At 35.9% G+C, this 27,636-nt stretch overlaps 2 protein-coding genes across 2 annotated transcripts; one reads left to right on the forward strand and one right to left on the reverse strand.

The window, feature by feature from the left end:
* Positions 1 to 502: 502 nt before the first annotated feature.
* LOC149010278 (U-box domain-containing protein 9-like) lies at positions 503 to 3,933 on the reverse strand. Its single transcript, XM_089164141.1, has 2 exons — positions 3,315 to 3,933; positions 503 to 3,004 (listed from the first exon to the last, which is right to left on the reverse strand). The coding sequence occupies exons 1-2, from the start codon at positions 3,594 to 3,596 to the stop codon at positions 1,922 to 1,924; spliced, it is 1,365 nt and encodes a 454-aa protein (XP_089020267.1). The 5' UTR covers positions 3,597 to 3,933; the 3' UTR covers positions 503 to 1,921.
* Positions 3,934 to 24,904: 20,971 nt separating this feature from the next.
* Positions 24,905 to 26,437, forward strand: LOC149010279 (uncharacterized). Its single transcript, XM_089162255.1, has one exon. It carries the CDS (start codon positions 24,967 to 24,969, stop codon positions 25,840 to 25,842), a length of 876 nt encoding a protein of 291 aa, XP_089018381.1. The 5' UTR covers positions 24,905 to 24,966; the 3' UTR covers positions 25,843 to 26,437.
* The last annotated feature ends 1,199 nt before the right edge of the window (positions 26,438 to 27,636 follow it).

Here is a 27,636-nt window from a genome sequence, read left to right on the forward strand (position 1 = left end):
GACTCTTTTAATTTAAGAAAAAAAAAAAAAATGACCCACCTAAGGAAGGGAAGGAGAAGGGAGATGAGATAGGCATGGAGAGACAAAGAGTTGAATCTAAAGACTTCCTTAGTCTTATTACTTCTATCTAATAGGCTGTCCTTTGTCTTATTACCTCTATGTAGTAGTTCACCACTACTGTATCAAAAACACATCTTATAATTTGAAGTTTACAAATAATTAATAGTTACACAATAGTACATCTTACATGTGACTTTTATTACATTTTTCTTACCTTTAGTTCTCCTCCCTCTCACTCCCTGGTTACAGCACTTCTCCTTTTCTTTTTTCCTTTATTTACTAACAAATAATTTCTCTGGTTGCAGCGATCTTTGGTGCATACCGCAGATTAACTCCAGATCTGGAAGTACAAGTTCTTCCGCGGCGAGCTTGATAGGGACGCCTCTACGGCAGAGCCGGATGGCAGGTCCGAACCTTCTCCGCACTTTTGATGCTACCACCGCGACAACCGAAAGAGTTTTGTGTCCGCCATTAAGGCGTGTTGTATGTATGTCCGCCCCTGAGGCGTGTATTTTGTCCCCCTATGTGGGTGTTGGTGCTTATTTGGTGTTGTATTTGTTGCAGCTTTCTTTCTAAGGGTATATTGGGCTTGACCCATCCCTTATAGCCTGGATGACCCTGTCTATAGCATGTTCGACAGCATGGTCAATTTCCATTCCTTGGATCGGTTCAATCCTTGTGTTTTCATGCTTTTCTCTGTTGTAGTTTCTTGTTTTAGTGAATGAAGTGTTGTTTACCAAAAAAAAAATGAAGCCCTCGGCACAATTAATTTTTCTGATGAGATATCAACAAACAAACTGTGCCGGAGCTCACCAGCCATAGGGACCCAGTACTTTCTTCAAGAAAAGGTAGATTCCAACCTGGACCAGAACTGCATGAAAGCAAAGAGTTGTTGGAAGCAGAAAAGTGGAGCATGTCTCCAGGGCTTGACAGGATGAGAATCTTGGAAGGATAGAAGATAATAGAAAGAGTGGTTTATATCCGAATGTAAAAAGTGCTTGATTCTGCTAAAGATACTTGCAAGAGAAATACCTTCTGTCTCTTTCTGTCTCTGTACATATATGGTGCTTTCCTGATTCCTATCCTTCTCTGGCACAAGTGTCAACCAAGGAGATACAGAGTATATTCTAGTTTCTTTAGATTATAATAACCTAACCTAACAAGATAACATAGTTAATAATATAATACATACTTGCAACACATACAATACCAGCTCTACTAGTTAATATTGCAGATAATTACAAAGCAAGCACCTTTTCAATTTTTTTAAGCATAGCATACCAAATACTGATGGTAGAACCACTATTCCACTAAGAGTGGCATGACTCGGAACCTCTACTGCAAAGCTTAAAGATGAGCTATGCATGCACTCTCCTGGATGGTGATTGCTTGCTTGTGTCTCCACAAGTCAGTTAAACTGATAGCAAATAGCCTATCAACTTTAGAACTATTAGAATGCAAAGACAAGAAATCCTTAATAAATAAACTCCAAATGAAGTCCAACAAGCCTTTATGGAAGATGTTCAACCATTCAATGCAAATTGACAACTCTTCGGATGGGAAGACACAGAAATCCTTACCAGTAAAATCAACTTCTACTTTTTGTTGTTCTTATACTGATGATGAAGAAACTCTTGGCCTAAAAGATAAGAGTACCTTTTTTGTGCCATTTGTTATTTATAAGCATTGGATACACCTGATGTAATGTATAAGAACTGATGTCTGGGTGTGTGTGTGTATGAAAGATGATAGGGAATTTGATTTTATACAAGGGGGTTGATAAGATCCAAGCAAAGCAATAGATGTAACAGGAAAAAGTATGTACAGAGATTATCTGACAATGTAATGTATAGAGAATTGGTCATGCTGTACGTGTGATCATATCAATCCTGCGGAACCTCTCCAGTATTGCACTTGCCTTCCTCTTGGCTCTTGGTGTCCCATTTCGTGCAAGCTCAGCAATAGTGCCATTGGCTTCCTCATCCTCCTTTATCTCTTTCCATTTGATCATGTCATTGAAACAGATATTGTATAAAATTGCAACGCAGTTTTCTTTGTTGCGCCCGCACATAGTCTCCCTAATTACACTGAGCAAGCAAAGCACAGCCCCATGCTCCCCCATTTCCACAATGGCCCTTTGATGGCTTGACAGCATTGCAAGGATGGTCAACAACTCATCAACTAGAACTCGCTCAATAATCTTTTTTGTGATCACCGTCGCTGCCCCATCACGCACAGCTCTTGCCTTGTTCTCATGGATGATGCATAGGTTAAAAACTGCTGAAGCAGCATCCCTCATGGCTAATGGATGACCCTCATCTAAGAGGTCAATTAGGGGTTTAACAGCCCCTGCCTTCCCTATAATTGTCTTGTTGGAATCAATAGCTGATAATGTAAAGATGGCAGCAGCTGCATTAGCCCTTGTCTCAATGGTTCCAAGCTTCAAGGAATCAATAAGCACAGGAAGAACTCCTGGAGTCTCGACTACAAGCTTCTTATTGCTGTCATGGATTGAGAGGTTCAATACAGTTGTAATCAAATCCTCTTGAAGGTCAGGATGAATATTGACCTTGCCCGGTGAGAGTGGGGAAAGCAAGTGTGGAATGCAATCTGTAGATTCGCCGAATAGGGCACGAAAGGAGGGCATTCTCTTGGTCAGAAGCCTGAGTTCTTTTGCAGCCACTTTCTGCTCGGGGACAGAGTTGCGTAACATCTTTTCAAGCAAAGATTCAAAATGCTGCCTATTTGTTTCTGTGATCACTTCATCATCACTTTCTTGGACAGAGCCAGGCATCTCAATTCCCTGATTATTGCACCACTGCAAGATCATGTCCCTGACCAGATGATTGGGGGTGAGCTCTGTATGCGAGAGTACGTGCTGGGTTTGAGGACAAGTCCGGTTCCCAGCCTTTAGCCACTTCTGGATGAAGAGACGATCGTATGTCTACAAAGGGCAAAGTACAGCTCAGGGATAAGAACATAACCAAACCAGTTATCATAGTAAATCATGCTAACAATAACAGCCCAGAATGAATTGTGTCAGATGGAAATTTAAACCTACAGATCTAAGATGAAACAACAGAGGGGATCAGAAGAAATTCTGTCAAACAATAAGTTCACCCAACATTAGGAAATTCTCAAAAGGGCTCCAGGAGAAAACTAAAGAGAACCAGATTCTTGCAACAGACACACCTCAGTACAAAATAAAAGCAATGAACAAACCCTAAAAGAAAAGCAATAAGAAAAGAATTTACCTGTCCTGTAGAAACGATGACGGGATCACGCATGAGCTCTTTAGAGAGAGGGCAACGAAATTGATCAGGGCAAGATAGTATGCCATCGAACTTGAGAGGGTGCGGCTTCTTGAACTTCAAATCTTTATACGCTAAAACAGTTTTAATGACTTGATCAACAGTTTCAGTCGTGGAGTCATCTTCGTCCACAATCCTTTTGACGAGCATTTGTAGCTCCTTCTTTAACTCCGATGCCTTAGCCATTGCTTCTGAATCCGTCTCAATTACTCCCGTTTTCGCCATTTTCTTTGAAGACACAAATGAAAATCAAGAAACGAAACAATCAACTCTCGGTTGATGTCTATCGATTCTCTAACACAGAAAAAAGAGCAGAGGAACAGAGACTTCCCCGCTTTAGCTTTTCTTTTTCTTGCATTACTTTCACAATTTTTCTCTTGCCTTCCCAGTAAACCCAAAGTTAAAAGAAAGAATTCTTTTTCTTTCTCTCTCGATCATCACTATCTAAAAAGGCTCACTGCCTCGCTCCCTCTCTCTCTCTCACTCACTGTCTCGCTATCAATTTCTGGTGTCTGATGTTTCTGAGGGAATTTGTTCTCGCTCAGGCGCTCTCTCTCTCTCTCTGTGCTCGCCTCATTCGATTTCGATGGATGATGAGGGAATTTTAATTGGGAGACGAGGGGCCCACATTCCACCTCTGATTGCAATCACTGAATTCATGTCCGCACAGCTGGCTGGTAACGCCCGATTGTATAGTTTCCGCGCCCATTCGATTGGTAAAAGCCAGACGATCCGGTAAACCCGCGGTTCACAGGTTCATGCCATGTGATTGAATATAGATAAATTATCAGACGTCAGATTGGGATTCTTATTTTCGCGGGTCCCACTGTTGAGGTGATTTTATTAGGTGAAGACGCGTTCGCGGTGGTACCGTGTTGCAACTTGCAAGTTGAAAGTGGGGTATAGTGTTTTGACCGGATGCAACTGTAATCTTATACGGTTAATTTACATTATTGCCACTGTAGCGTATCGTAGTTCATAGGTTTCGCGCCTTCCCAGTTCCCGCTCCTTCGCCACCGCCGCGGGGTTCGTTAGGTTGAGAAATTTGATTTTCACTACAGAACTAGGATTTTCACTACAGAACTAGCTTTTAAGTCAACAGAATATGCTTTTTAAAAATTTTCAAAAACAAAAAAGGTCAACAGGATATGCTATCCTTGCATCACGAGAATAGAATTTTCGTGGCTGAATCTTGTAACTCATTCGGCATTCATTACCAGAATTCCTCCAAAGAAAATAGGCAAATACATGGATCAAAAGGATTTGACCACTGAGCTCATCAATTTCTTATGTATATCTTTTTTCCAGTGGATGAAAGCCTGAAACCACAAGTTGTCTCCAGTTATTTTTCTTTGTATGAGATCAACGTTTTCAACCTTCGGAAGAATGTCTTTTTGGTTCAAATTCCTCAATGGGTTATAGGTACAACGGAATCTAGATATTATTTGAGAGATAAATATTACTATGCCTAATAAAGTATAATACTTCACTATTTAAGCATGAAAATAAATGAGAATACTTGCATTAAAATGAAAAATATTTAAGAAATATGCACGGAAGAGTTTTAAGGAAAAATGACGTAGAAAATCATGGATTTGTATGGACGGTGTATCATTGCAATTTTAAACCCCTTAATGGTGAGATTTGTTATATCTTGCTAAAAATGTAAAGAATATGCATGTTCCACTACCAATTACTCTAGTTTTTAAAATAATTTGGTGACGGGTTTGGTAGATATGGTTGGATTCGACGCTCTAGTAATGGTAAGTTGGTCTTTGCCATTGCTAGGAGGAGACCATGTTGTAATATTTTATGTAGTGAGTTATTTGCTATGGTTGTTGATCATAAGAAAGTCAAGCATATGGACATGATGGATATGCAAGTGCGTTCAGACTCAAAAATAGGCAATTTGATGATTCAAGGGGGTTTATGAAGTGTTGTGGTATATACGTGACCTAGTCTTAGAAATTAGAGACTCGGCGATGAAATTCATACATTGCACATCTAATCATCACGTGAGAGAAGTGAATAATTATGCAAATTTCTTAGCCGGATTTGTACAATCTACATAAGAAATCCATCTCAATCTTGATGCTCTTCCATTCACACTCTCCAATGGACGATGTCAATGGTGGTAAGAAATATTGTAAGTTGTAACATATAGTTTTTTCTTCTTTCTCTATTTTAAGGAAGCTTCCTCTCCTAAAAAAGGAAATTTTATTTTACAGAATTATAATTAATTAGTAATTTGAGTTGACTTGTGTACTCCCACAGACCCTGATAGTATACCATCTAACAATTCTTATTTTATTGTCTACATTCTTATAAAATTATAGATATTAATTTAATAATAATAACCATAGAACACCGGCATATCATTGTTGAACAGCATAAGAAACACGTGAAAAACAACTGGTTAGTTTACCAAGTAATAAAGTAAAAGAAAAGGCTGGCAAAGGCCCACAAGGTTAAAAAGGTGGACCCATCGTTCCAATAATCACTGAGGTATTTGACAAAAATAATGAATGAGGTATTTGTCCTCCACACCTCAATGGCCCAATGTAGGTGGGAAGCTTTGGTACCAAAATGGAGGCAATCGAATGTGGAAGGAAACTTTCTGAAATTGTATTCATTCATTATACCATTTATTGTACCTCATGTGGTGGACTCCATTGCCTTTTTTTTCCCCTCTTCCAATGTAGATGAGCATATGTAAATGTAAATAAGAGATCCAAATGTTCTATCGAAAAGAAAAAAATAGATGAAATAAGTCATGTGGGACCTACATGTAATGGCATCCGAAAAACTTGTATTTATGTGTATAAAGATTTTTTTTGCAAATGGTGATAGTTTTGATAGAAGAGGTGGTGGTGGTAGTTTTGCTGGAGTGGTTGTAGAATTAGTCAATTGGCAACTTAGGAAAGTGAGAAACGACCAGTTTTACAATGGCAATCATGTACTTCTGGACAAAACTATGGTTGCATTTTGTTGTTACTTGGCTGAAATACACTTGTTGCAAGAAAACCAAGATGAAATCTTTCCTCGCTCAATCACTTCTATATTGTCACCTTCTCTTCCTCGGTCATGCCATCTCATTTTTATAGATTTAGATTGGTTGAATGAGACATCAAAGGGATCCAAAAGTCGCATAATTTGGAATGCTAAAGGGGTTTCTTTGCAGCCAAATGTTCCACTGCATATAGTAGTTCTGTTGAGGCATCGAGTTGGAGGCAATCCGTGATGCCATCTTCTTTGCAATCACTCTTCTACTAAGGCAAGTTCGGATCAACTTGAACTGTCTATATGCTGTTAAGGCACTAAATAAACAAGAAAACTCATACGACAAAGATGCCATAAGTTTAGTTGCTGAAATTTTCAAATTAATTTCAAGTTTTGACAAAATTCGTTTCTCCCACGTAGTAGAACGTCTGAGAAATAAATTATCTTACATAACAAATGCATTATATCATACGTAGTACTTTGGGTTTAATATGATTTGTATCAACCATGATCATTTATTTTTTATGAAGGAATTGGATATATAAGAAAATAAAATAAAAAAATGTTAATTTTAGAAATGAAATCATGATCAAGAAAAAAGAAGCACGATCGTGCAAATGAGAATTGTGGGTGGAGGAATATGTCATTAAAAAGAAAGTAAATGTTGAGAGTGGGGTCCACGTAGTTAGGGTCTTATAAGGTAGCCAGGTAGGTCATGGGGCTACATTGTCATTGTCATTAAAAATAATTTAGTAAAAGTGTAGTCTCCACTTCCGACCAATATGCTTTATTTTTGTCGTCTAAAAATTACCAAAAATTGCGGAATTAGCGTTTCGTGATTTCCGTCACCGACTGCCGACGTTTCCAACACTTCAACTGACGGTCAGGATGAGAAGAGATATGCGCGTAACGGTGACTGACCTCTCTCTCTACCTCTGGTTCTAATTTTTAAAGTCTAAACAACCCCCACCGCACGGGTCCCACCCACAATACGAAGGGTTATTTGGATAATATTGAATGTACTTTCTGGTAAATTAAATTTACCAAATAATCAATGCCTAATATTTGAGCCATTAGACAGGTCACTGAAAGTGATATTCTAATTTTTGGATATTTGTATTCAACCACAGTGGAGGACTGTCAAAAGCTGCTGCCAATTTCATCCTTCATAGAAACTCCAACACCATTTAAGTGATCTTGTTGTTATTGCAAGTTGTTTCTATTGATGTTTAGGGTTGAAGTAGAATATTGCTTAAAGCATTATTATATAATGAGTATCTGGTTGTTTTGTTTTGTTTTGTTTTGTTTTGTTTTGTTTTTTTTTTATTTTTGTTTTTGTTTTTTTTTTTTTAAACTAACTAACTGTATTCATTAAAAGCTATCGAGAGAACCAACGGGGGTTGGTCCAAATGGTAGCTTGGTTCGCTTAAGCAAGATTTCAGTATCGAAACATTGTGGATGCAAAAAATCTCCACTGGGAGACTCACCTACCACAACCAGGTGTGCGATCCGAGTCGAACACCAGATTGCAAAGCCTTGGAAACCGGGGTTAGCAACCAAAAAAAAAAAAAAAAAGCTACCGAGAGAAACAACCTCTTGGTAAGAAATCCACTAGGCAGGGAGATAAAATGGGCCAAATAGTCAAATTCGGCACTGACCAGGCCCTCCTAGCCAAAGTGTTTGGTAAAGCATTACACTCTTGAAATAAAAAGAAAATTACATACATTAATATCCTGACATGGCCTTAAGATATCTCCTAAAATAAGACTAACATTCCAATCTAAGACCAAATTGATGCCATTAAAAAATGGATAAGTATTTCAGTTGATTATCAAAATATATCTGTTTCAAGTATATCTTTTCCTTAACAACATCTGTTGCTAAGTTAGTGACTTTTCGGTCCATATTTTCAAGTTTCAATTGCTTCATCATTTTGCCAACAAAAATAGCTAGAGGCAAAGCCAAAGCCATACTAGAAATGAAGCCAACAACGAATTGCTCCAGCATATTGTTAGATTCACCTTTTCTGAAATAAGACTGCCAACTTGTATCCCGAAGATACATGACAAGCAAAGAGGTCGGTCCTCCCCAAGTTTAGTGCAGTGGGGTGTAGTGTGGTGAGGTTTTGCAATTGCCTTTAACTAATATTTATATAATAACACTAAGTTTTATGGTTAATTAAACTCTCTCATAAGGCCCATTACACTATTGGATCCTAACTAATTGGATGACCTAAATTAGAGCTTAAGTTGGGGATAACTCAAATACCTCAACAGTTTTCTACTTGAACCATTGAAGTTTGATAAGTTCACAATACTTTTCTAGAAGTTGTTCGGTTCTGAGAAATTTATCCAATCCATTTCTACTTGTGGATGTGTGACACACATTCACAAGTCATATCAAAGGGTTGTGATTAAATTAAAATAATAAAATTTTTTATTATTATTTTATAAATCCAATTCTAACATTTTTATGTGACGTAAGAACAAATGTTTACATCTACAAAAGAAATGGATTGGATAAAAATCTCTAATCTGACACATAACTCTATGTGTCACTTGTTTGACATATAAGCGCACTGCTGTGCACAGTAGATGATGTTTTCCCAATATTACATATGTCATTCGTAAAGGTTGAACCCACAATCTCTCCGCCGAAAAGTACGGAACTTGCTACTCTACCAATCAATTTATTTGATTATCCAATAAGGTAAGGATCACGCAAAATTTAATAAGTTGGAGCACTGCCGATTGAATCCATTGGAACATAAATACATAAACATAAAAAGGCTTGTAAAGTAGTGTAAATGTTCACATGCATAATCGTCTGCAATTTTAAATTCTGTCTTCTACTTATAGTTAGGTTTTTAAGACATAGTTTCTAAAGTAAAACAATTGGATAATGAAAATTTGAATTTGCACCAAATTGGAATATATAGGAAAACAAATATTTCTGAAATGTTTGCTATTTGTCTCATTCATTCCAAGACTAATTAAACCTATTAAGGTCTTCTGAAACCAAACCAAACCAACTGGAATAGCCTTAAGGTCCTTAACATGATGGGTCCAAATCAAGTTTATTAAAGAAATACTACAGCCAGATATGATAAAAAAAATTTGATGGATTTCTTAAAACTTAAACTGAATTCCCTAGTGCTCGTTTCACAACGGTTCCACTTCAATTCTATCCAAGAAAAAAAATAGCATCACTTGCATAATTATTAGAGAATGTACTAGAATGAAGTTGATGAAATTACAATGAATATAATAACTTGTGTTTGCTTTCGACTCACATATTAAAAATCCACATTCACACATAAATAGAATTTATTTATTTTTTGAAAAAAGGTAGCTTGTATTAAGACAAAAAAGTAAAATTACAATCTGAAGTAGCTCTTACCATTGGGGTCGTCCATAACAATATGAACGAGCGTCTCAGTTAAGGACCTAGGAGTAAAGAAAATTTCAGGTACATAAGGGTGTAACTCCGCCAAAAAGTCAGCCTCTATTAAGTTCACGCACTGCATGATGAAAAACACAATTTTAGAAGCCCGCTGCCACCTCTTGAATATCCCCGATCAGTTCCGTGACATATCAAGGAGCTTTATACAGACCTAAATAGAATTTGCATAAGAAGCATTCAACCAAATAAGCTCAGTAATGTGAACTACTGTAAACCAGCCTTCATATTTATTTATCTATTTTAAATTCCCCTTAGTGTGATATATAAAAACTGGTGCAATTTAGATCAAATATTGAAAGTATATTATGCTGAATTTGTTATATTGAATCTGTCTACTAATAGCATTTTTAAACCCTTATTAGGGTATTTATTTAATATAAAAGTAAATTTGTATTTAATATTTAAAATGAGTACAAATATTAACTAATTCTTAATTCCCTTACATCTTACAAATATTAATGAATTCTTAATTCCCCTACATCTTTGGGTTGAGAGGACACCAAAGAAGGCATAATGGAAATGACAAAGTGAACACTGGCTGGATTCTTTGGTGTTGAAAGGACAAAATGACAAAGTGAACACTGGCTGGGTTCTTTGGTGTTGAAAGGACACAGTTGACACACGGTTTTATCGAATTTCTCCTTGAGATAATCCTTAAACAGTTTGCCGCACTGACCTGCTAAATGTCCTTTTGTGCCAAAATACCTTCAACTCCAAAACCCTATTAATTCCAATGTCATCTAAATTCCATCACATGTGTAATCCTCAAATGATTACAAACTCGTCCGGGATTCTATCCTCAAATGATTTACAAACTCGCCGAGGATCTTATTGCTGCATGAAAAATTCTCAGGTATTGTTAAAATTCATGCCGTATGCCTCCCTCATGAATAGCTATCATCATGAATAAGTAATTTGGAAAGAACGTACATTTGAGAAGTCATTAACTCTTCACATAAGTTTTTCAATAATGCATTTCAAGTAGTTTTGGGATATCTAATCAGACAGAATTTATTTATTTTTTATTTTGGCAAAAAAAAGAAGACAGAAATTTTTTTATGAGAGATCTTCTAACCTGCAAAGTCTTATCACTTCCATTGAAAAGAAGATCTAGAACCGTGTGTTTGTATGGTGAAAACTTTGTGGTGCAACATGTTTTGATGACAAACTTGTAAGAGTAACCAGAAAATGTGGATTTGAATGTGCATTGAGCATTTCATTAACAAAGCTACCTAATATAAACTTTCTCATCCAGCCGAGCTCCAGTTAGTGAAGGCAGACCTTTTACTCTATAAGCAACAAAAATTCCAAACTGGAAAGGATAATATCTCTAGTCACCTCTTAAAGTCTTCAACCAAGATTTTGGAGAGTAGGAAAGGCCATAACTTATTAGGAAAACGAAAATAACATCGCCAGAAAGCGTTCTTTGAGTATCAGAGACGAAATCATTTTGAAGAAGCTTTCAATGGATGCTCTCGGGAACTCTTGGTTTATTTGTGAGCAAAAGCAATGAACAGCTTGTGAACTAACTTACAATTAGCAGGTGGTGCTTATATTGTGATCCATCAGAAAATTCCAGTTGCTTCTGCATAATGGGCTGGTTGGGCCCATTCAATAAAGGCCCCAAATAATTTCATTTTTATTTTCCCCAAGGATATAGGGGCAATTAATTCGATTGTACATCTAGATGATGATGAAATTATTGCAATGCATGATTATTACAAGTTATTGTAAAAAAAAGGAAAATTTCAGGGGATCTACATGTAATTTTCTCTTTAAAGGGCACCAGAAGAAAGAAGGATAAATTTGGTATTTAGTATATTTGTTAACTAATGATATCATCATTTAACCCCAATACTTAATAGCAACGGAGCATTTTTAATTGATTCAAAATTTAGGGGGTCTATATGTAATTTGTTCTTATTGGTCTATATGAAATTTGACTTTATTAAAAATGACAGTTTTACCTAGTATCTTTACCTCTTTACTTTCAAAATTATTTTGAATATTAAGGGGTCAAATAATGATATTTCACATATAAGAAGAGAAAAAAAAGTGAAGAAATAAAATAATAAAAAAAGAAGATTTAAAAAAAGAAATGTTCTTTAAACATAGAAACATGTAAAAATGGTTTTACACAAGAATTGGTCCCCTGTAACAGAAACATTACCAAACGCATACTTGGGGTGCTTGGTAGAACAATGAAACTAGAATGTGCTCATGGGTTGGTTTGGTCATTACATGATATAAGGGATAGTTTCATCATATAACATTCAAAATTTTGAACAATTTCATTAAAACAGAATTACTTCTAATTTATTTGATTAAGTTAGTGTTGATTGAGTTGATTTTTCATGGTTGTATAAAAATGAAAGGTTTGAATCAGTTGAAAAATATCAATACCTCATAGTAGGAGGTCGAAAATTTGAATCTCTTTGAGGTTTGAAGAAACCCTACTGTTGTATATATAGTATAAAGCTTTTCTCTAATTGGACTAAGCTGCCATTTTCCATTGTTAGAAGACTTAATAATCCTCTTCTACATAAGGACATAACTATTTCTACAATTTTCTCTCCCCTAATATTAACTCCCTTAAGATCAATCCCCCGATTTTGAATGTGATGGGCAAGCTCCTCAATTCTTGAATCTTCTCTATCTCAAGCCCTTCACATATCATGTCGTTTTTTTCCCCCGGTAAAACACATATCATTATGTCGACGGTAGGCTATAATCAAATTGATGAATTTCAGAATTTCCAGAATACGATTCAAGCCTGATAATATCGAAACCAGGACCAGATCGGAAACAAATCGGGTCCAATACATGTGGACTTAACTAGTAGAGTATAAATTATTCAGTACAATTTAAATGAGATTTTGAAACTATACAATGCTGAATCTATTATACTGAATTATTATGAACTTGTAAGGTATGTATTCAATATAAAAAAACAATGTATATTTGATATTGCAATGATTTTTCTTTTGATAGCTAGACTGGAAGTAAAAAATAAATTCAGAATAGGCACTTGGTATCATTTATCATTATCTCCCCACATAAGCTCTTAATGATGAATGTTAATGATGTTTTGGGAATTATTGTAACAATAAAATTTGACTATAGTTTCATCTATGTTAAACTATCATTTTTATTCGAAAGAAAAGAAAACTCTTCTTCCAACTAGAATTTTTATGACGAAAACTTTGTGGTGCCACATGTTTTGATGACAAACTTGCAGGTAAATGAAATGGCTGAATTCTTAGATATCAACACTTCAAATCAAAACTACCCGGTGTAAACATCTCATCTAAGCTAGCCCTGATTGGAGAAGGTGCCCCTTCCCTCTATCTGTGATCAGCTAAAATTTCCAACTTGGATATCTCAAACATCTTCTTCAAGCCTTCAAACCAGATTTCACAGATTGGGAACACCAGATTTCATGTGTGCAGTTTGGCTTCCTAAATGCAATGCACATATGAAAACAAGTTAGCATTTACCCCATAATTAGAACAAAATTATACTTGAAGAGATGAAATCGTTTCAGCCATTCAGGAAGACTTGAATGCCGTTGCCAATTCTCTCTGCCTTTGTGTGTGGATAAAATAAATGAATTACCTGTGAATGTAGTGCTTATTTTGTCATGACATTTCTAGTTGGTTCTCCCCAATAGGCCGGGCCCATCATTAAGTTGAAGAAATAATTTATTTATGATAGTTTTGTAGGTCAGAAATAATATTTTTTTTGGAATTTTTATACACAGCACCCACTATTATTTGGGTCTTGCTTGATAAATGCGTAGGACCATCAAGCCACACATTTTGAACTGTCGGATCAAAATTTTAGTATAAATTTGATCTTGACTGTCAAAATTCAACAATCAATATTGAATCTCGACCGAGATTTTGGATCTAACAGTCGAAATCTCGACTTGACGGTCATGCGCAATTAATGTTCATGACCCAAGCAATTATGACCCAAGCAAATTCCCTATTATTCGGGTGAAACTAGTGAGTCAGTGACCTACTATTACGCCCTAAATTAGATAACACTCACTTGAAAAATTACAAGATATTCACAATTACTTTTTCTTGTTAAGTATGGAGTAAAATGACATAAATGTGCTTACTCTCATTTAATTCATTTAAAATTTAAAATTATGTAAAATGACATAAATGCCTTATCCGATTATCCCATTACAAATGCCCTTTAGGCAGTATTGTAAATTTACCTTTGATCAACTAGCATATCAATACGATATCTACGTAATCTGATAAATGAAAACCTAGTTAGGATTCATAATCCTCTGGATTAACTTTACAGATGGTTTTGATTTTAGAAAAAATTAAAATTGGAGTTTTCCGATCCATCCATAAAAGGTTCTCCAAAACCTTTTACTTGGTAAGCTAATATTTTGGATATTCCCTAAATTCCTATAAATACAAAGACCATTCCCTGCTTCCATTGTAACTTGTCAATCTAGAATCAAACACCGTGTCTGTTGTTCATTCAAAATTTGCAGATTTGTCATGACTCTTGTTGTCTTCTTCAACTTCTTCTAAAATTTTACAGTTCTATTTCTCACCTTCCATTGAAAAAAAAAATGAAATTGAGAATGAGCTATTGCTTGATTTCAGGGAGTGAAGTTCACATAAATCCCTATACAGCACCCAATCCTTTTTGCAGAAAATTGAACGTGAAAGGATTTAGTTGTGTTTTCTTCAAGGCCCAGCAATCCGAACTAAGTTTTTCAATAAAAAAACTGATCTGGATCCTTTAGAATAGGCCGTTAACTTGTACGCAGTGGTGGTGGCGGCCGGAGATGGCGACAAGCGTTTAAATAGGAGCAATATCGTAAATTCATTGCCTAAGAGCATTTGGGTAAAATTGTGATTCGACATGTTTTGATAAAATAGCAATATGTATAAACATCTCATTCAGTTGAAATTCGGCAAGAGAAAAGGTCCACCCATAATATTTTTAGAAGTTCTCTACTTAAACAACTATTGATAATATGATTGTATAGACGAAATCGCCACACAAACCCCAGATGACCATGGAAACAAATGCAGGCTTAAATGGCTCAATGAATTACTTGTGAACCTACCTTGAAGCGTTGGTAGTGCTTATTTCTTGATTACTAGAAATTGATCTCATAACATAATCATGCACTTTCACCTAACAACATTTCAAAAGAAAATGCATTATGGGTTGACAAAGTTAAGGGTTTAGGGTTTAATTGAATCCAATATTAGTTGTCAAATTCTTTATGGCATGAAGATATATTACAAGTTGTGAATATGAATTTATGAGTGAAAATTTTAATTTTTAACAATGTTTCCATTAATCTTGTCGTTCACTTTACAAATCAATAATTTCTTTACAAACTATTATTCATTGACCTCAATTTATTAGTTGTCTTATATTCTTCCTTTTACTATTTATCTTCCATTTTTTTCAAATACAACATTAATATATCAATATATTTAATTTCTTATTTATAGTCATCCACTTGTTTTAATATGGGATGATGGGAAATTAAATTAAAGAGCATTTATTGAATTTTTCTTCACTACCAATTTTTGAATATATAGTTAATACTGAAAAATTGAACCTGCATCAGGTCGAAACGAAATGGATAAATAAAACTAATGTTACTTAACATTTTGTTTTCGGTCTCTCATTCCAAGATTAAACTTATTAAGCTTGATTGCGATCGAACTGAAGCAAACATTTGACACCACTAATGTGTAAATGTATTCTTCCTTATAGTTCGAATGCTATTATATGCATATGAATCGTTAAGCAAATGCCACATCCAAATCCGATGGAATTCTCATCATTTTAATTGATTTTGAATCCAAAAGTTTTTCAGAAATCCAAAATTATTCATTTTTTATGATTTATCTGATTTGATGAATTTTTGTTGTTGCGAATTTTCAACTGCAGATACTAAATACGGGTTCATCTAATTTATAAAAGATGTATCAAAAAATACTATTTCATATAGAAACGGTGAAACATAATATATTTCATTAATTGTTGAATGAGTACATCACAATACTATTTATAGAGATCATTAGAGATCATACACGCACACGTGTCTCTACATCCCCTCAAACTAGGCCGAGGTAGAAGGCCAAGTTTGCGACATAAAACCTGAAGTTTTCGCCGTGGAAGAGGTTTGGTAAAAATATTGACAACCTAATGTTTAGAAGACACAAAGCGGGCGACCAAATGTCCTAGTGCCACATTCTCCTGAATAAAATAATAGTCCATCTCCACATGCTTAGTTCGAGCATGAAAAATGAGATTAATTGTCATGTGGAGAGCACTCATGTTGTCACAAAAGAGGATGATAGGTGAAGCTTGAGAAATGCCTATATCTTGTAGTAGGAAGCTCAGCCAAGTTAATTCAGCAGCGGCTGACACCATAGCCCGATATTCAGCTTCGGTACTTGACTGAGAAACCGTGGGCTGCTTCTTTGCACTCCAAGAGATACAATTGCCATCTAAAAAGATACAATAGCCAATGGTGGATCGTCGATGGCAACTAGCCAAATCTGCATCAGAAAAACCGTAGAACTGAAATGAACTCCGTTGATTAATATGAAGCCCATGATCAAGAGTCCCTTTGACATAGTGGAGGATGCATTTGAGTAATGTAAAATCATTCATAGTGGGCTTATGCATGGGTTGACAAATCATATTGACAACAAAAGATAAATCAAGCCTTATCATTGTAAGATGCTGTAAGCCACCGGGTTGAAAGTCTCAAAAAATCAATCCCTTCTTGTTGTGTAAAGCCTCAGGCAACTAAACGTGTTTTAAGCCTCTCAAGAGATCCATCAGCTTTTTTAACTTTGTTCCAAAAACCCACTTGCAACTTACATCATTCATGTCCAAGGTCTGGGGAACTAATGACCACGTTTGGTTTTGCGCCAAAGCCACCATTTCATCTTTCATGGCATTAAACCACCCAAAATGGGCCAAAGCCTCTTTTACTGAGCTGGGTTAAGAAGGAATACTAATACTAGTAAGGGCATGGTGTGGATTGGGCATCATTACACCCACCTTGGACTGAGTAACTATAGTATGTAATGGGCTTGAATTTTGAGTCTGCGAAGTGTCATTCCCCAATGATGCAATAGTTTGTGGATTTGTAATGGGATGAGAGCCTGAAAGCTCATTTGGGGAGGAAAAAGTATTGGGTCCAGCAACATTTGAATTAAACATTTCAGTTGAACTAGAACTAGAACATTTCAGATGATGCCAGTGTTGGGTCAGTCACATCATCAAACCATGGTTTTGTACATTTAGAAGCATTAATACAACCAGATGAAGTAACAATGACAGGAAAATGCTGTCCACAATCTGTCTTATAAAACCCATCCCTCAAAACTGCTAATCTGCAAATCGGAACCATAAAAAAATGTAGAACTAGCAGAGATTTTAAAAGGCAATGCTACCTAATCAAAAACAACACTTTTTGGATATATAAACTCAACCAGAGGGATGATGGAAACAACGATATCCCTTATATTTATCACTATAACTCAGAAAAACACACAAAAATGATCTAGGATCAAACTTATATGCAACATGCGAAAGTAGGCAGGGGAAGGAAGCAGACCCAAAAATTCTCAAAGCAGATGACTGTGGATCTTGACCAAACAATAACTTTAACGGTGTTTTCATACCAAGTATTTGTGACGGCAAATTTATTATAAATACGGCTGTCAAAAAAGCTTCAACCCAAAAAGACATAGGTACAGAGGCATGAAAAAGCATGGCTAATCCCAATTCCACCAAATGTCTATGCTTCCTTTACACAATACTATTTTGTGCTAGGGTACCTCTGTAGGATACAAGTTGTATAATACCATGATCCAACAAATACTTATGAAAAATAACCAAACTAAATTCACCACCCCCATCTGACTGAAAAATCTTAATCTAGGAATTAAACTGTCTCTCCACCATAGCTTTGAATTGAAGAAAACATGTAAAAAAATTAGACTGACGCCGAAGAGGATATAACCAGGTGTATCTTGAGAAGTCATCAACAAACAAAGCATAATAGCAAAATTTTTGAACACTATTCATAGGTGCTTTTTTTCCACAAATCACAGTGAATTCTATTAGGAGGAGATAAAGCTCTAGTAAATGAACTAACAAAAGGAAGTTGAGACTCTTGCTCATCTGATAACTACTACAAGCATGCCGAGATTTATATTTTACTCGAATCATTTCATGATTTTTCAAAAACTGAATAATGCGAGAATAGGGATGACCCAATCTTTGATGCCATATATCCTCTAAAGCAACACATAATCTAGAAGAAAAAAGAGCTTGGGAACCTGTAACAACATCTTCACTATCAAACACATACAAGCCATCACGTTTACTCCCTGATGCCAAAGTCACAGTGGTTTGAGGATCCTTAACAGAGAACCCAGAGTCAGTAAACTCAACTAAACAACCAAGATCAATTGTTAATTTGGAAATAGAAAGTAGATTCTTCTTAATTTTGGGAACTACCAACACATCTTGTAATGGAAGGACCGAATTACCAACAGAAACAACCCCTAATCCTTTATGGGTTATAGGCAACCGAGTACCATTACCAACCATAAGAGTAGTAGAAGAAGATCTTCAAAGAGGAACGAGGGAGGAAAGAATTCCTAGATCAAAGGTGACATGATTTGTGGAAACCTGAATTAGGGAACCACATGTTATCCTGAGAATCATTCATCTACATTGTTGCCAAAGATTTGGGTGAAGACCCGACCTTATACAAATGATCAAATCGATTCCAACATTTAAGAGCATCATGCCCTAATTTCTTACAAACTTGACATCGCACAACAAAATTAGAAGAACCTTGATTTTCCTTATCAACCACTGTTACTTTTACTCTCCTATATAAAGGTGAAAGGGATTGTTTATTTTGTGGTAAACATTGTTTTGTGAAGTTGTTTTAAAACTGTGTCAACAATGAATTGTTGAATATCGCTTTCGGATCCCTTAGTTTATTGCTAAGGAGTGCACCATTTGCGATGAAAGGGTTGATTGACCTTAGGGGTGAAAACGCACTTAGAACTCGTGTGCACACCAACACGTCTCAACTCCGCCAACTTTGTTCAAGTATCATTAGATGGATATACGTGAGTAAGCTTTTGATATGGAGATCTGAAACAAGATGAGTTTCCATACTCATGATCCGACTTTATTCATTTATTAGTTTTGTATGATTGCCATAATATTATATTATTTCCAACACTAGAAAAGTTGATATCATATACAAACAGTGAAGCATAATAGATTTCATTAATTGTTGAATAGGTACATCACAATACTATTTATAGAGATCATTAATTAGAGATCATATACGTACACATGTTTTTACATTTTATTCCACAATGAATAGATCTTGAAAAAATTGCTCACAACAAATCCTTTTCAAACTACTTTAAGAAGCCAAAAGAAGAATTAGATATAATGGCAAATAAGGCAAAACTTTATCGTAAAGTTTTGAGGAAAGGTTGGATTTAGAGACTTTGTGGTGCCACAGGTTTTGATCACAGACTTGAAATATAAACAAAAAGGCTGTATTCAAAGATGTGAATGAGCAGCTATCGGCAAAAGCTACTTCCTAGCTATAAGCATCTAATCCAACCCAGCTCTGGTTAGAATAGATTCCTTCTATGACTAGCAAAAATAACAGCTCTAGAGATGATATCTCAAGTGTTTATAGAAGATTGCTAGAAGAGATTTTATTCAGAATCAGGTTGGCTTCCAAGGTGCAACCCACACATGGAAAACAAGTAATTAACCAACAACAATTATAATAAAAAGAAAGAAAGAGTAGAAATAGAAAGAAAAGGCGAAGTTGGAGAGACATAATCGTCTCAACAACAATAAGTAATCACTTTAAAATTTATTGACTTCCTTACATATTAGGTAGGATTTTTAAAGACTAAAAATCTTTTCATTGTATATAGATTCTAGACAAGGTTTCATAGTATACAATACCATAACGTTCAGTTATCCTACTTGGCTACTTCATATATATAAATTTCTTGAACCCATTTAAATCAAGCTTAAATGGTAAAACTAGGGCATATGTTCAACCTCTATCTTACTGTTCCCTTGACGTATTTGAAATGTACATGGAATAACGATGTTGTTACCATCACTTTCACCTTTGGTCATAGTCTAAAGATTGTTCTTCTTGTATAGCACTTCTCAATTCCATCATGGATGATAATAAAAAGACACTCCTACATGCGAAAAGATGAATGAAAATCTTGGTGGATTAATAATAGAGCAAATTGCACTGGCACCCCAAAATGGAGAACTTAAAGCATTGACACCCCACTTTATGTTTAAAAAACACAGACACCCCAATTCAATAAACACACTGGTCCATTATGTTAGTGAAACTGTTAACCCACTGTTAAAAAAAATTTAATTCCAAAAATACCCTTATTAAAATCTGGGAGAAAAAAAAATCTATTCTCCAAGAAATCTGTACTCACCATTAAATTGTTACAAATGACTATGATCTCTGTATTTACCCTAGTTACGGCTCTCCTGCAACTTAAGATCGCAGCACCACCATAGCCATCGCCTAGCCAGAAATTACCCTGCAACTTCTAAACCAGCACCTGCAATCCCTTTTAAGCCATCGCCTAGCCATTATGGACCTGTAACTTTGGGGTGCCAGTGCTTTAAGGCCTCTATTTTGGGGTGCCAGTGCAATTTGCTCTTAATAATAATATTCTCTATGTCCAACAAAATGAAAATAAATAATTACAAGATAGAGATTTGTGGTTCCACATCTTTTGATGATAACTACAAACATTTAGTTCTTGGGATAAGAGGAGAAAGAAGGTTCATTAGAGATAAAATCGTGATGGTAACCTTAAGAAGCCAATAGAAAGAAATGCAACCTCCCCTATATGGCTTAATCTGAAGGCGAAAGAAATGAAATAACTGTGAATGTAATTTGAAGGTTGGTAGAAGTAGAAGTGTAGAACCAAATATTTGTGATTATTGGAAGTTGGTATTTTAACCTAATCATGCATTGTGGGTATATTAAAGCGTAAGGGCGTTGATTTGATGTTGAAAAACCGAATCTATGCCAGCCCAAAATCGACTAACAACCAATTTGCACCGACATGCAAAATATTCACATCACACAAGTAGATATTGTGATTTCTATGAGAAATGAATATATGTGTGTGTGTGTGTAATTGGAGACTATGTGGTACCCTACATCTCTTTGGTTGTTAATCCACATTATTAGAGAGAAGGGCATGTACAAGTTTTTTAGAGGAGGGTCCAACCTCTATCATAAGTCCATAACACAAGAAAATTTTCAGCCAACATTGCCAAAATGGTAATGTGGATAAAATAATTGAGGAAACAAGGAAGGTTTCAACCGATATTGCAAAAAATGGTAATGTGGATAAATTTGCCACGTTAGTGGTTTCTCAGAGCTTATCCATCCATGCCTTTGATGCCTTCCTTCCATTTTTGTTTCTTCATTACTTTGTTTTATTCATCTTCATATGATATACATTAGAATACGTGTAAAGAGATCCGATTCAGATGAGATGAGTAGGCCTTAAGAATTTGCATTCCCTATAATTCTCACCCCTTACAATTCTCTGTAATTTGTATCTAGGATTGTGACATGTGGCAGTTAACAAATCTAACTCTCACAAATAAAATCCAACTGAGAATTGAATCTAATGATTTCTTAAAATTTCTCCCAATTTCGTCTTTTTTTTTTTTAAGCATAATTTTAAGAATTTATTAGATTCAATTTAAAAAAAAATAATTGAAAAAAGGTTTCTCATCATCATTGGTTCCTCAAAACTTATCCATTGAGGTCTTCTTTTATGTTTTCTTCTTCCTGCCTTGAAATATAACTCATATGACACACAGATCTGATCTTGTTCAGAAGGGAACACCACCAAATGGCTTTCTTGTTCTTATGCCACATATATAAAACACTTATTAAGCCACAATGCATGCATTCACACCAAACCCAGCAAAATCAAAAACAAGAAGTCACTTCGGAGGAAAAAACAAGAACAATTGAATGTAATTCTAGTCCCATCCAAGTTATTGTAGATGCTTTGAGCACTAAATTAAAATGGATTCCAAATAAATTTGATCCATGAATTTATGAGAATACATAGAAAAACTTTAGAAAAAGGTATTTCAATTCATTCCCAAAAACGAATACAAATCATTTGAGTTTTTAAGTTAGAGAAAGAATAAATTGTTACTAGCGAGTCAGTCACAATCAAGTTTTGGTTCCTTCCAACCTTCTTTAATTTGTGGTCCATAAGTAGTTCCTGTTGTCCCTCCCTTGTTCGTTTCATTTTATAAAAATGTCAAAGCTTCCCCCTTATTGTTTGCCTACTTTCAAATAGTACTATCTAAATGTGGTGCGTAGTCCCTTTAGAACTAAGTAGAGGTACCTAAGTAAAGGGACCAACTAAGGGATTCGTTACTACTGTGTGGTCTTACATTCCACAATGTTCAATACGAGTATTAATTTTGTTTTACGACGCAAAATTGATCATTTATCTCTTTTTCTATCTCGACACAGGTATCGTAACAACTTTGTTTTTTTCCTCTTTTCATTTTCAACAAGTCATGATAATGAACTTAGGCCAACGGACCTTTTTGCCATGGTCTATTAAAGCATGATTTATGATGAACTAGTGAAATACTCTATAATATCACGATTGTATACAAAATTAAGAGAGTTCATATTTAGACTATCTCTACTCATGTCATTAGTCAAGCGTTTTCACGTGCACCCTTGAAAGGAGGGGGGGGGGAGATAGCTAATGGCATGGTACATATGTTAATATGCATTTGAAAATTTTCGGAGGTGATAGCTGTTTTCTTTGACTTGCATGAAACCTCACAAGATGCACGCAAAAGTTCAAATGCTTCAACGTTTTGCGATATTTATCACATGATTCACATGAAAGAATAATACCTAATGTAGTAATCGATTAATACAAAATTAAAATATTGTCGAAAAATCTATATGTCGACATATCATAACACTATGTAAATCCATTTGTAGGGTACCATCTCTTAACTCATGGGTCAGTCTTACAACTTAGATGGCCGGCGGTGTAAATTATGAATTTGGACATGCTCCTAATTGTGGGAGCCAGTATCTTAGAAGTGGTCTCTCATCTTGTTTACGGTGTTGAACTGTCCTTCACTTTCAAGGATAGTAGATTCGGACTCATAATTCATCGATGATATGATTGATGAACTTAATAAAGTGAGACACAGAGTGATTTAGATTAGCTTAAACATGAATTGAGAAACCCATAAAAGCACCTTCATCTCCACACAAGAGATGTGACTCTCACCACTTATCCTTCTTCAATCTCTCTCTCTCTCTTCCTTTTTTTTTCTTTCTTTCTTTTTAAGCTTCTTCAATCTCTGGACATGACTAATTAAAGTGACTCAAAGTGGCAACATATCAATTCTACTTTTGCAACATTAGGGTTTCTAGATTTTAGTGAGTGGTGACCAATGGTTTTAGGTTTCCATATGAGATAAGAGAGAGGTCTTCTTTTCAATCAATTAAGCCTATCCACATTGAAGGCCCCACTCCAATGGTGGGTCCCCAAGTACTGAATTGTCATCTTTCTCTCTACATTTTTGTGATCATCATGTCCACATCCTCATCCCTTTGTGCATGTAAAATGAGGCAATTTAGCCTTCTTCATCAACAACATGCCTTTGCTTGTTTCTCATCTTTCTCAAATTCAAAAACTACATAGATTTTCATTCTGTAGATGAATCCATCTTCATGAATCATGAATGATGATTTTTAATAATTTTTTGCATCTTTTCTTAGATAGAAACCATCAAATTTTCATATTTCTTAATTTGTCGGGAAAGAATAAACAATTCAAACCACATAATATGGGAATCTTGTGTCACAGACTTAAATTACTAAATTCAATTACCTTTAACCATTATTTTAATTCAAAATTTTGTTTTTTTTTTCTCTTGAGTTCAAATTTATAAGAAAAATCGAAATTCTTCACACCCTTCCAACTATTGCAAGCTTCCTGTGAGTTTATCAACTATTTAAATTTTAGATTGATGATGCAACAAAAATAAATTCAATGATTGAGTATCAAATAGAGATTAAAAAATCCAACATGAAGTACTTCTTGATACAATATAATTTTAAAAAGCTTAACCATAAATATATACAAGTTCTTAGAATATAGTCATTTGATGGGGATAAATTGGTCTGATTTCTATTATAATTTTGAACCCATTTCATAAAATGGTAGATAAACTGATTTTCTTTTTCAGTAAAAAAATTATTGCATCAATGGGAAGTGTTTTAAAAACTAAAAAGATGATTGTTTTTGATAGTTTAAATTCTAAAAATAAAATATTGAAATTTCTTGAAATAGGGGAATGTTGACATGGAAATGAAACCATTAGGACATGAAGCTCATCGTTTCATTTTTAATATAAAATTTGTCAGCCAAAATTAATCATGTGCTTAATCTGAAAAAATAATTATTTTCCTTAAACTAAGGTGTAGAAATCGTTTTTTTTTTTTTAATCAGTCATGAAATATAATAGAAATTCATAGTATAAAAAAAATTATAAATAAGGCACGTGCAAACAAAAATCCTTACATGTCATCGGATTAAGCATCCACGTCATCACAAAGTTCGAGATAGAATAAAGACTGGTGCCCTTGGATATGCCACAGCTCGAATGCCGATGCGTTCCGTATATGCTTCCCAGAAATGATTTCTTTTTAAACTTTCATATGAAAAGTTGTTTTTAGAAATTTCCTTTCTCTAAAATAAAAATATCCGGTTTACAGAACCCGTTCCGGTAACGAATATTCTTAAGTAAATTCCGTTTCGAACCACCAACACCGTTGCGGCTGAACGAATATTACTTCAATGATTACTTTCCTTTTCTGAAATACCAATCGTAACCCCATTTTATCGTATAAATGTGCTCATCTCCTCGTAACTTTTGATTTCAGATTAGTACCCTTTCTTCTCTGTCTCTCCTCTCTGCCTGCTTCATCAGTTTGAGGTGAACAATGGCGGTTTACGTCAGAACCAAGCGAGTCACCGATCCTCTAAACGATAAGGTAAGGGCGTGCCTTTCCGGCAGAGACAATCGCCAAACCAGTTACGACAGCAGCGGCAGTGATCATTCGCCTTGCCTATCCGACCTCATCCATGGCTTCTTAGAAGCAGAATTCAACTCAACGAACAACGACGAATCATCCGATTCAGAACGCGATTCTTCGCTTCACGAACCGGTCGATGTCATCCAGAGCTTGGTTAATCATTCAGGCGATTCTGATGAGTTTGGAATCCACCTCCGCTCTCTTGTTTCCAAAGCAGTGAACACATTCGCCTGCGAGAGATCGAATTTGTTCGTTTTCCGGCGAAAAGTAATGACGTATCTGAGGGATTCCGGTTATAATGCGGCGATTTGCAAGAGTAAATGGGATAGCTCCAGCGGAGTCACGACAGGAAGCTACGAATTCATCGATGTCATCAGATCTGACGCTGCGTGTCAGCAGAGATATATCGTAGACGTCGATTTCGCCGGAGAGTTCGAGATAGCAAGGCCGACGGTGAACTACGAACGTTTGCTCTTGGCGCTTCCTAAAGTTTTTGTCGGTAGAACAGAGGAATTGAAGCAGATTGTGAGATTAATGGCGGATGCGGCGAAGAGGTCTCTAAAGAGCAGAGAACTGTCTCTGCCTCCATGGAGGAAGAACCGATACATGCAGAACAAGTGGTTCGGTCCTTGCAAAAGGACTGTGAACCAGTGTCTATCCACGGTTTCTTTTCCGGTGAATCTCGAGAAGTTCGCCGTGAAATGCCGCTCAGTTGGATTTGACGCCGTGAACGACGGTTGCAACAGATTCGTTTATCCGCCGCCGGCGACTCGAATAAGATAATATTAAACTATTATTATTATTATTATTATATTTTTTCACTTTTTCGTTGAGTCCGAAATGACCGACGACGAGGAAGAAGAACTCGCGCTGATAGAATGAGTGGGGCCCACAATGGCTAGTGAGTGCGTGGGGGACCCAACACTCAACCCATACTGAAAGTGACACGTATTGGAAAGACTTCATGGGAGGTGGGGACAAGGGCATTGATTGGATATGAGGTGGCCATAATCGTACATTTTTAATGGTGACATGTCCATGTGTTGCGTGTTGAGGCCTCAATGTTATTCCGAGCTGTCACATCTTTTCTACATACCTTGTCGAAGGTGTTTTCACGGTCGCTTTTGTTACACCTGTACAAATTCGAGTAGACCAGCTGAACCGGTGGTCCAATATGGAAAAGGTGGTCGGCCCCATAATAATTTCAGGTTCATGGATTCGATAGATGAGTCAATGCCATGTCATCTATGCGACCGTATAAAGATTGTAGGGTAATGTAATGGTGGGCCCTTGCATGTAACAATTGCCTGTTTTGTAGTAGTGTAGTATCGCTCTCAAGGAAGGAGAAGGAAAAAACTGACTTGCCAGATTCTGTTCACCACTAAAAGACCATAAATATTGTATGGATATGAAAATTCTGAGACTCAATTGAGGATATAGTGGACTTAATAAGAAATTGTGGAATTAGCTTATTTTGTCATGCAGGTAAAAAACGAAGCCGAAAGCTAGGATAATCCATCGAACCGGATAAGGAATTAAGTTTATCTTATTATGTCATACAGTTAAAAAAAAAAAAACAATGGTTTTTAAAGCTTGGGTGTCAGAGTCAAGTGGTTTAAGGTTTCAGAGAGATCAACGACTATCTTGTTCTGTGGTCATCTAGCGAAGTGGTTATTTAATGGCTGGCTACTTGCTGGGGCTAGGTGTCATTGGTGAATATCATGTTCACGTCGGCAGTTCCACTTGTCTACTAACTAGGTATCAGCTAGTTCGCTTTGTACGTTATAGATCATGCTTTGTTGTCATGATGATCTGAGAAGGGAGGTTGTGGTTATTCTTCCACACTGTGGTTATTCTTCCACACTGATGATCTTATCGTGTTCTGATTAATATAGTTGGGAGGGAATTCTTTGAAAGCCTGAGAAAATGGAAGTAAAACATTTTCCTACAAAACACTTTTGTGAGTCTGATTCTGATCATGTTATCCAATATGCTAGGCATCAGGCCAATGACACAGTGATTATTTTCCATTCCGAAACACATTCACCATTCCCACTAGTCATTCACAAGGTCTCTCAATGGAATTCACTTTTGTGGGTTCCGGTTATTGTTAATGGGCAAACGCACGAGGGAAAACTGGAGCGCCAGGAGAAATCGGCTGATGGCATCTTTTATTTTTATTTTTTTCATTTTTGGTAGAGGCTGATACCACCTTAAGTATGATTAGTGGAGTCCGAGATCACCTTCCTTACTGGTTTTGACCACAAAGATAGAGGTGGGGAACAATAGATTGTTAGGGGTTAGGGTTTAGGCACATGGTTACTTGAAACATTACACCCTGAGTATTTAGTGGAATACGCCGTTATTTCTAACTAGTATTTATAAAACAATTCTACAATGATCAGTTGGATTCTCCGATCGACAAATACCCATTACACTATTGGATCCTAAATCCGATGGCCTATATTAGAACATTCATTGGGTATAACTCAAATACCTAACCTATATTTGAATATAACTCAAATACCTTAACATGGATAAACTATTTTTAATTAATTTTTAATATTTATCCAAGCT

The sequence above is a fragment of the Hakea prostrata genome, chromosome 7, assembly GCF_041222555.1.
Source record: "Hakea prostrata isolate BN-2017 chromosome 7, UWA_Hpros_2, whole genome shotgun sequence".
NCBI lineage: Eukaryota > Viridiplantae > Streptophyta > Magnoliopsida > Proteales > Proteaceae > Hakea > Hakea prostrata.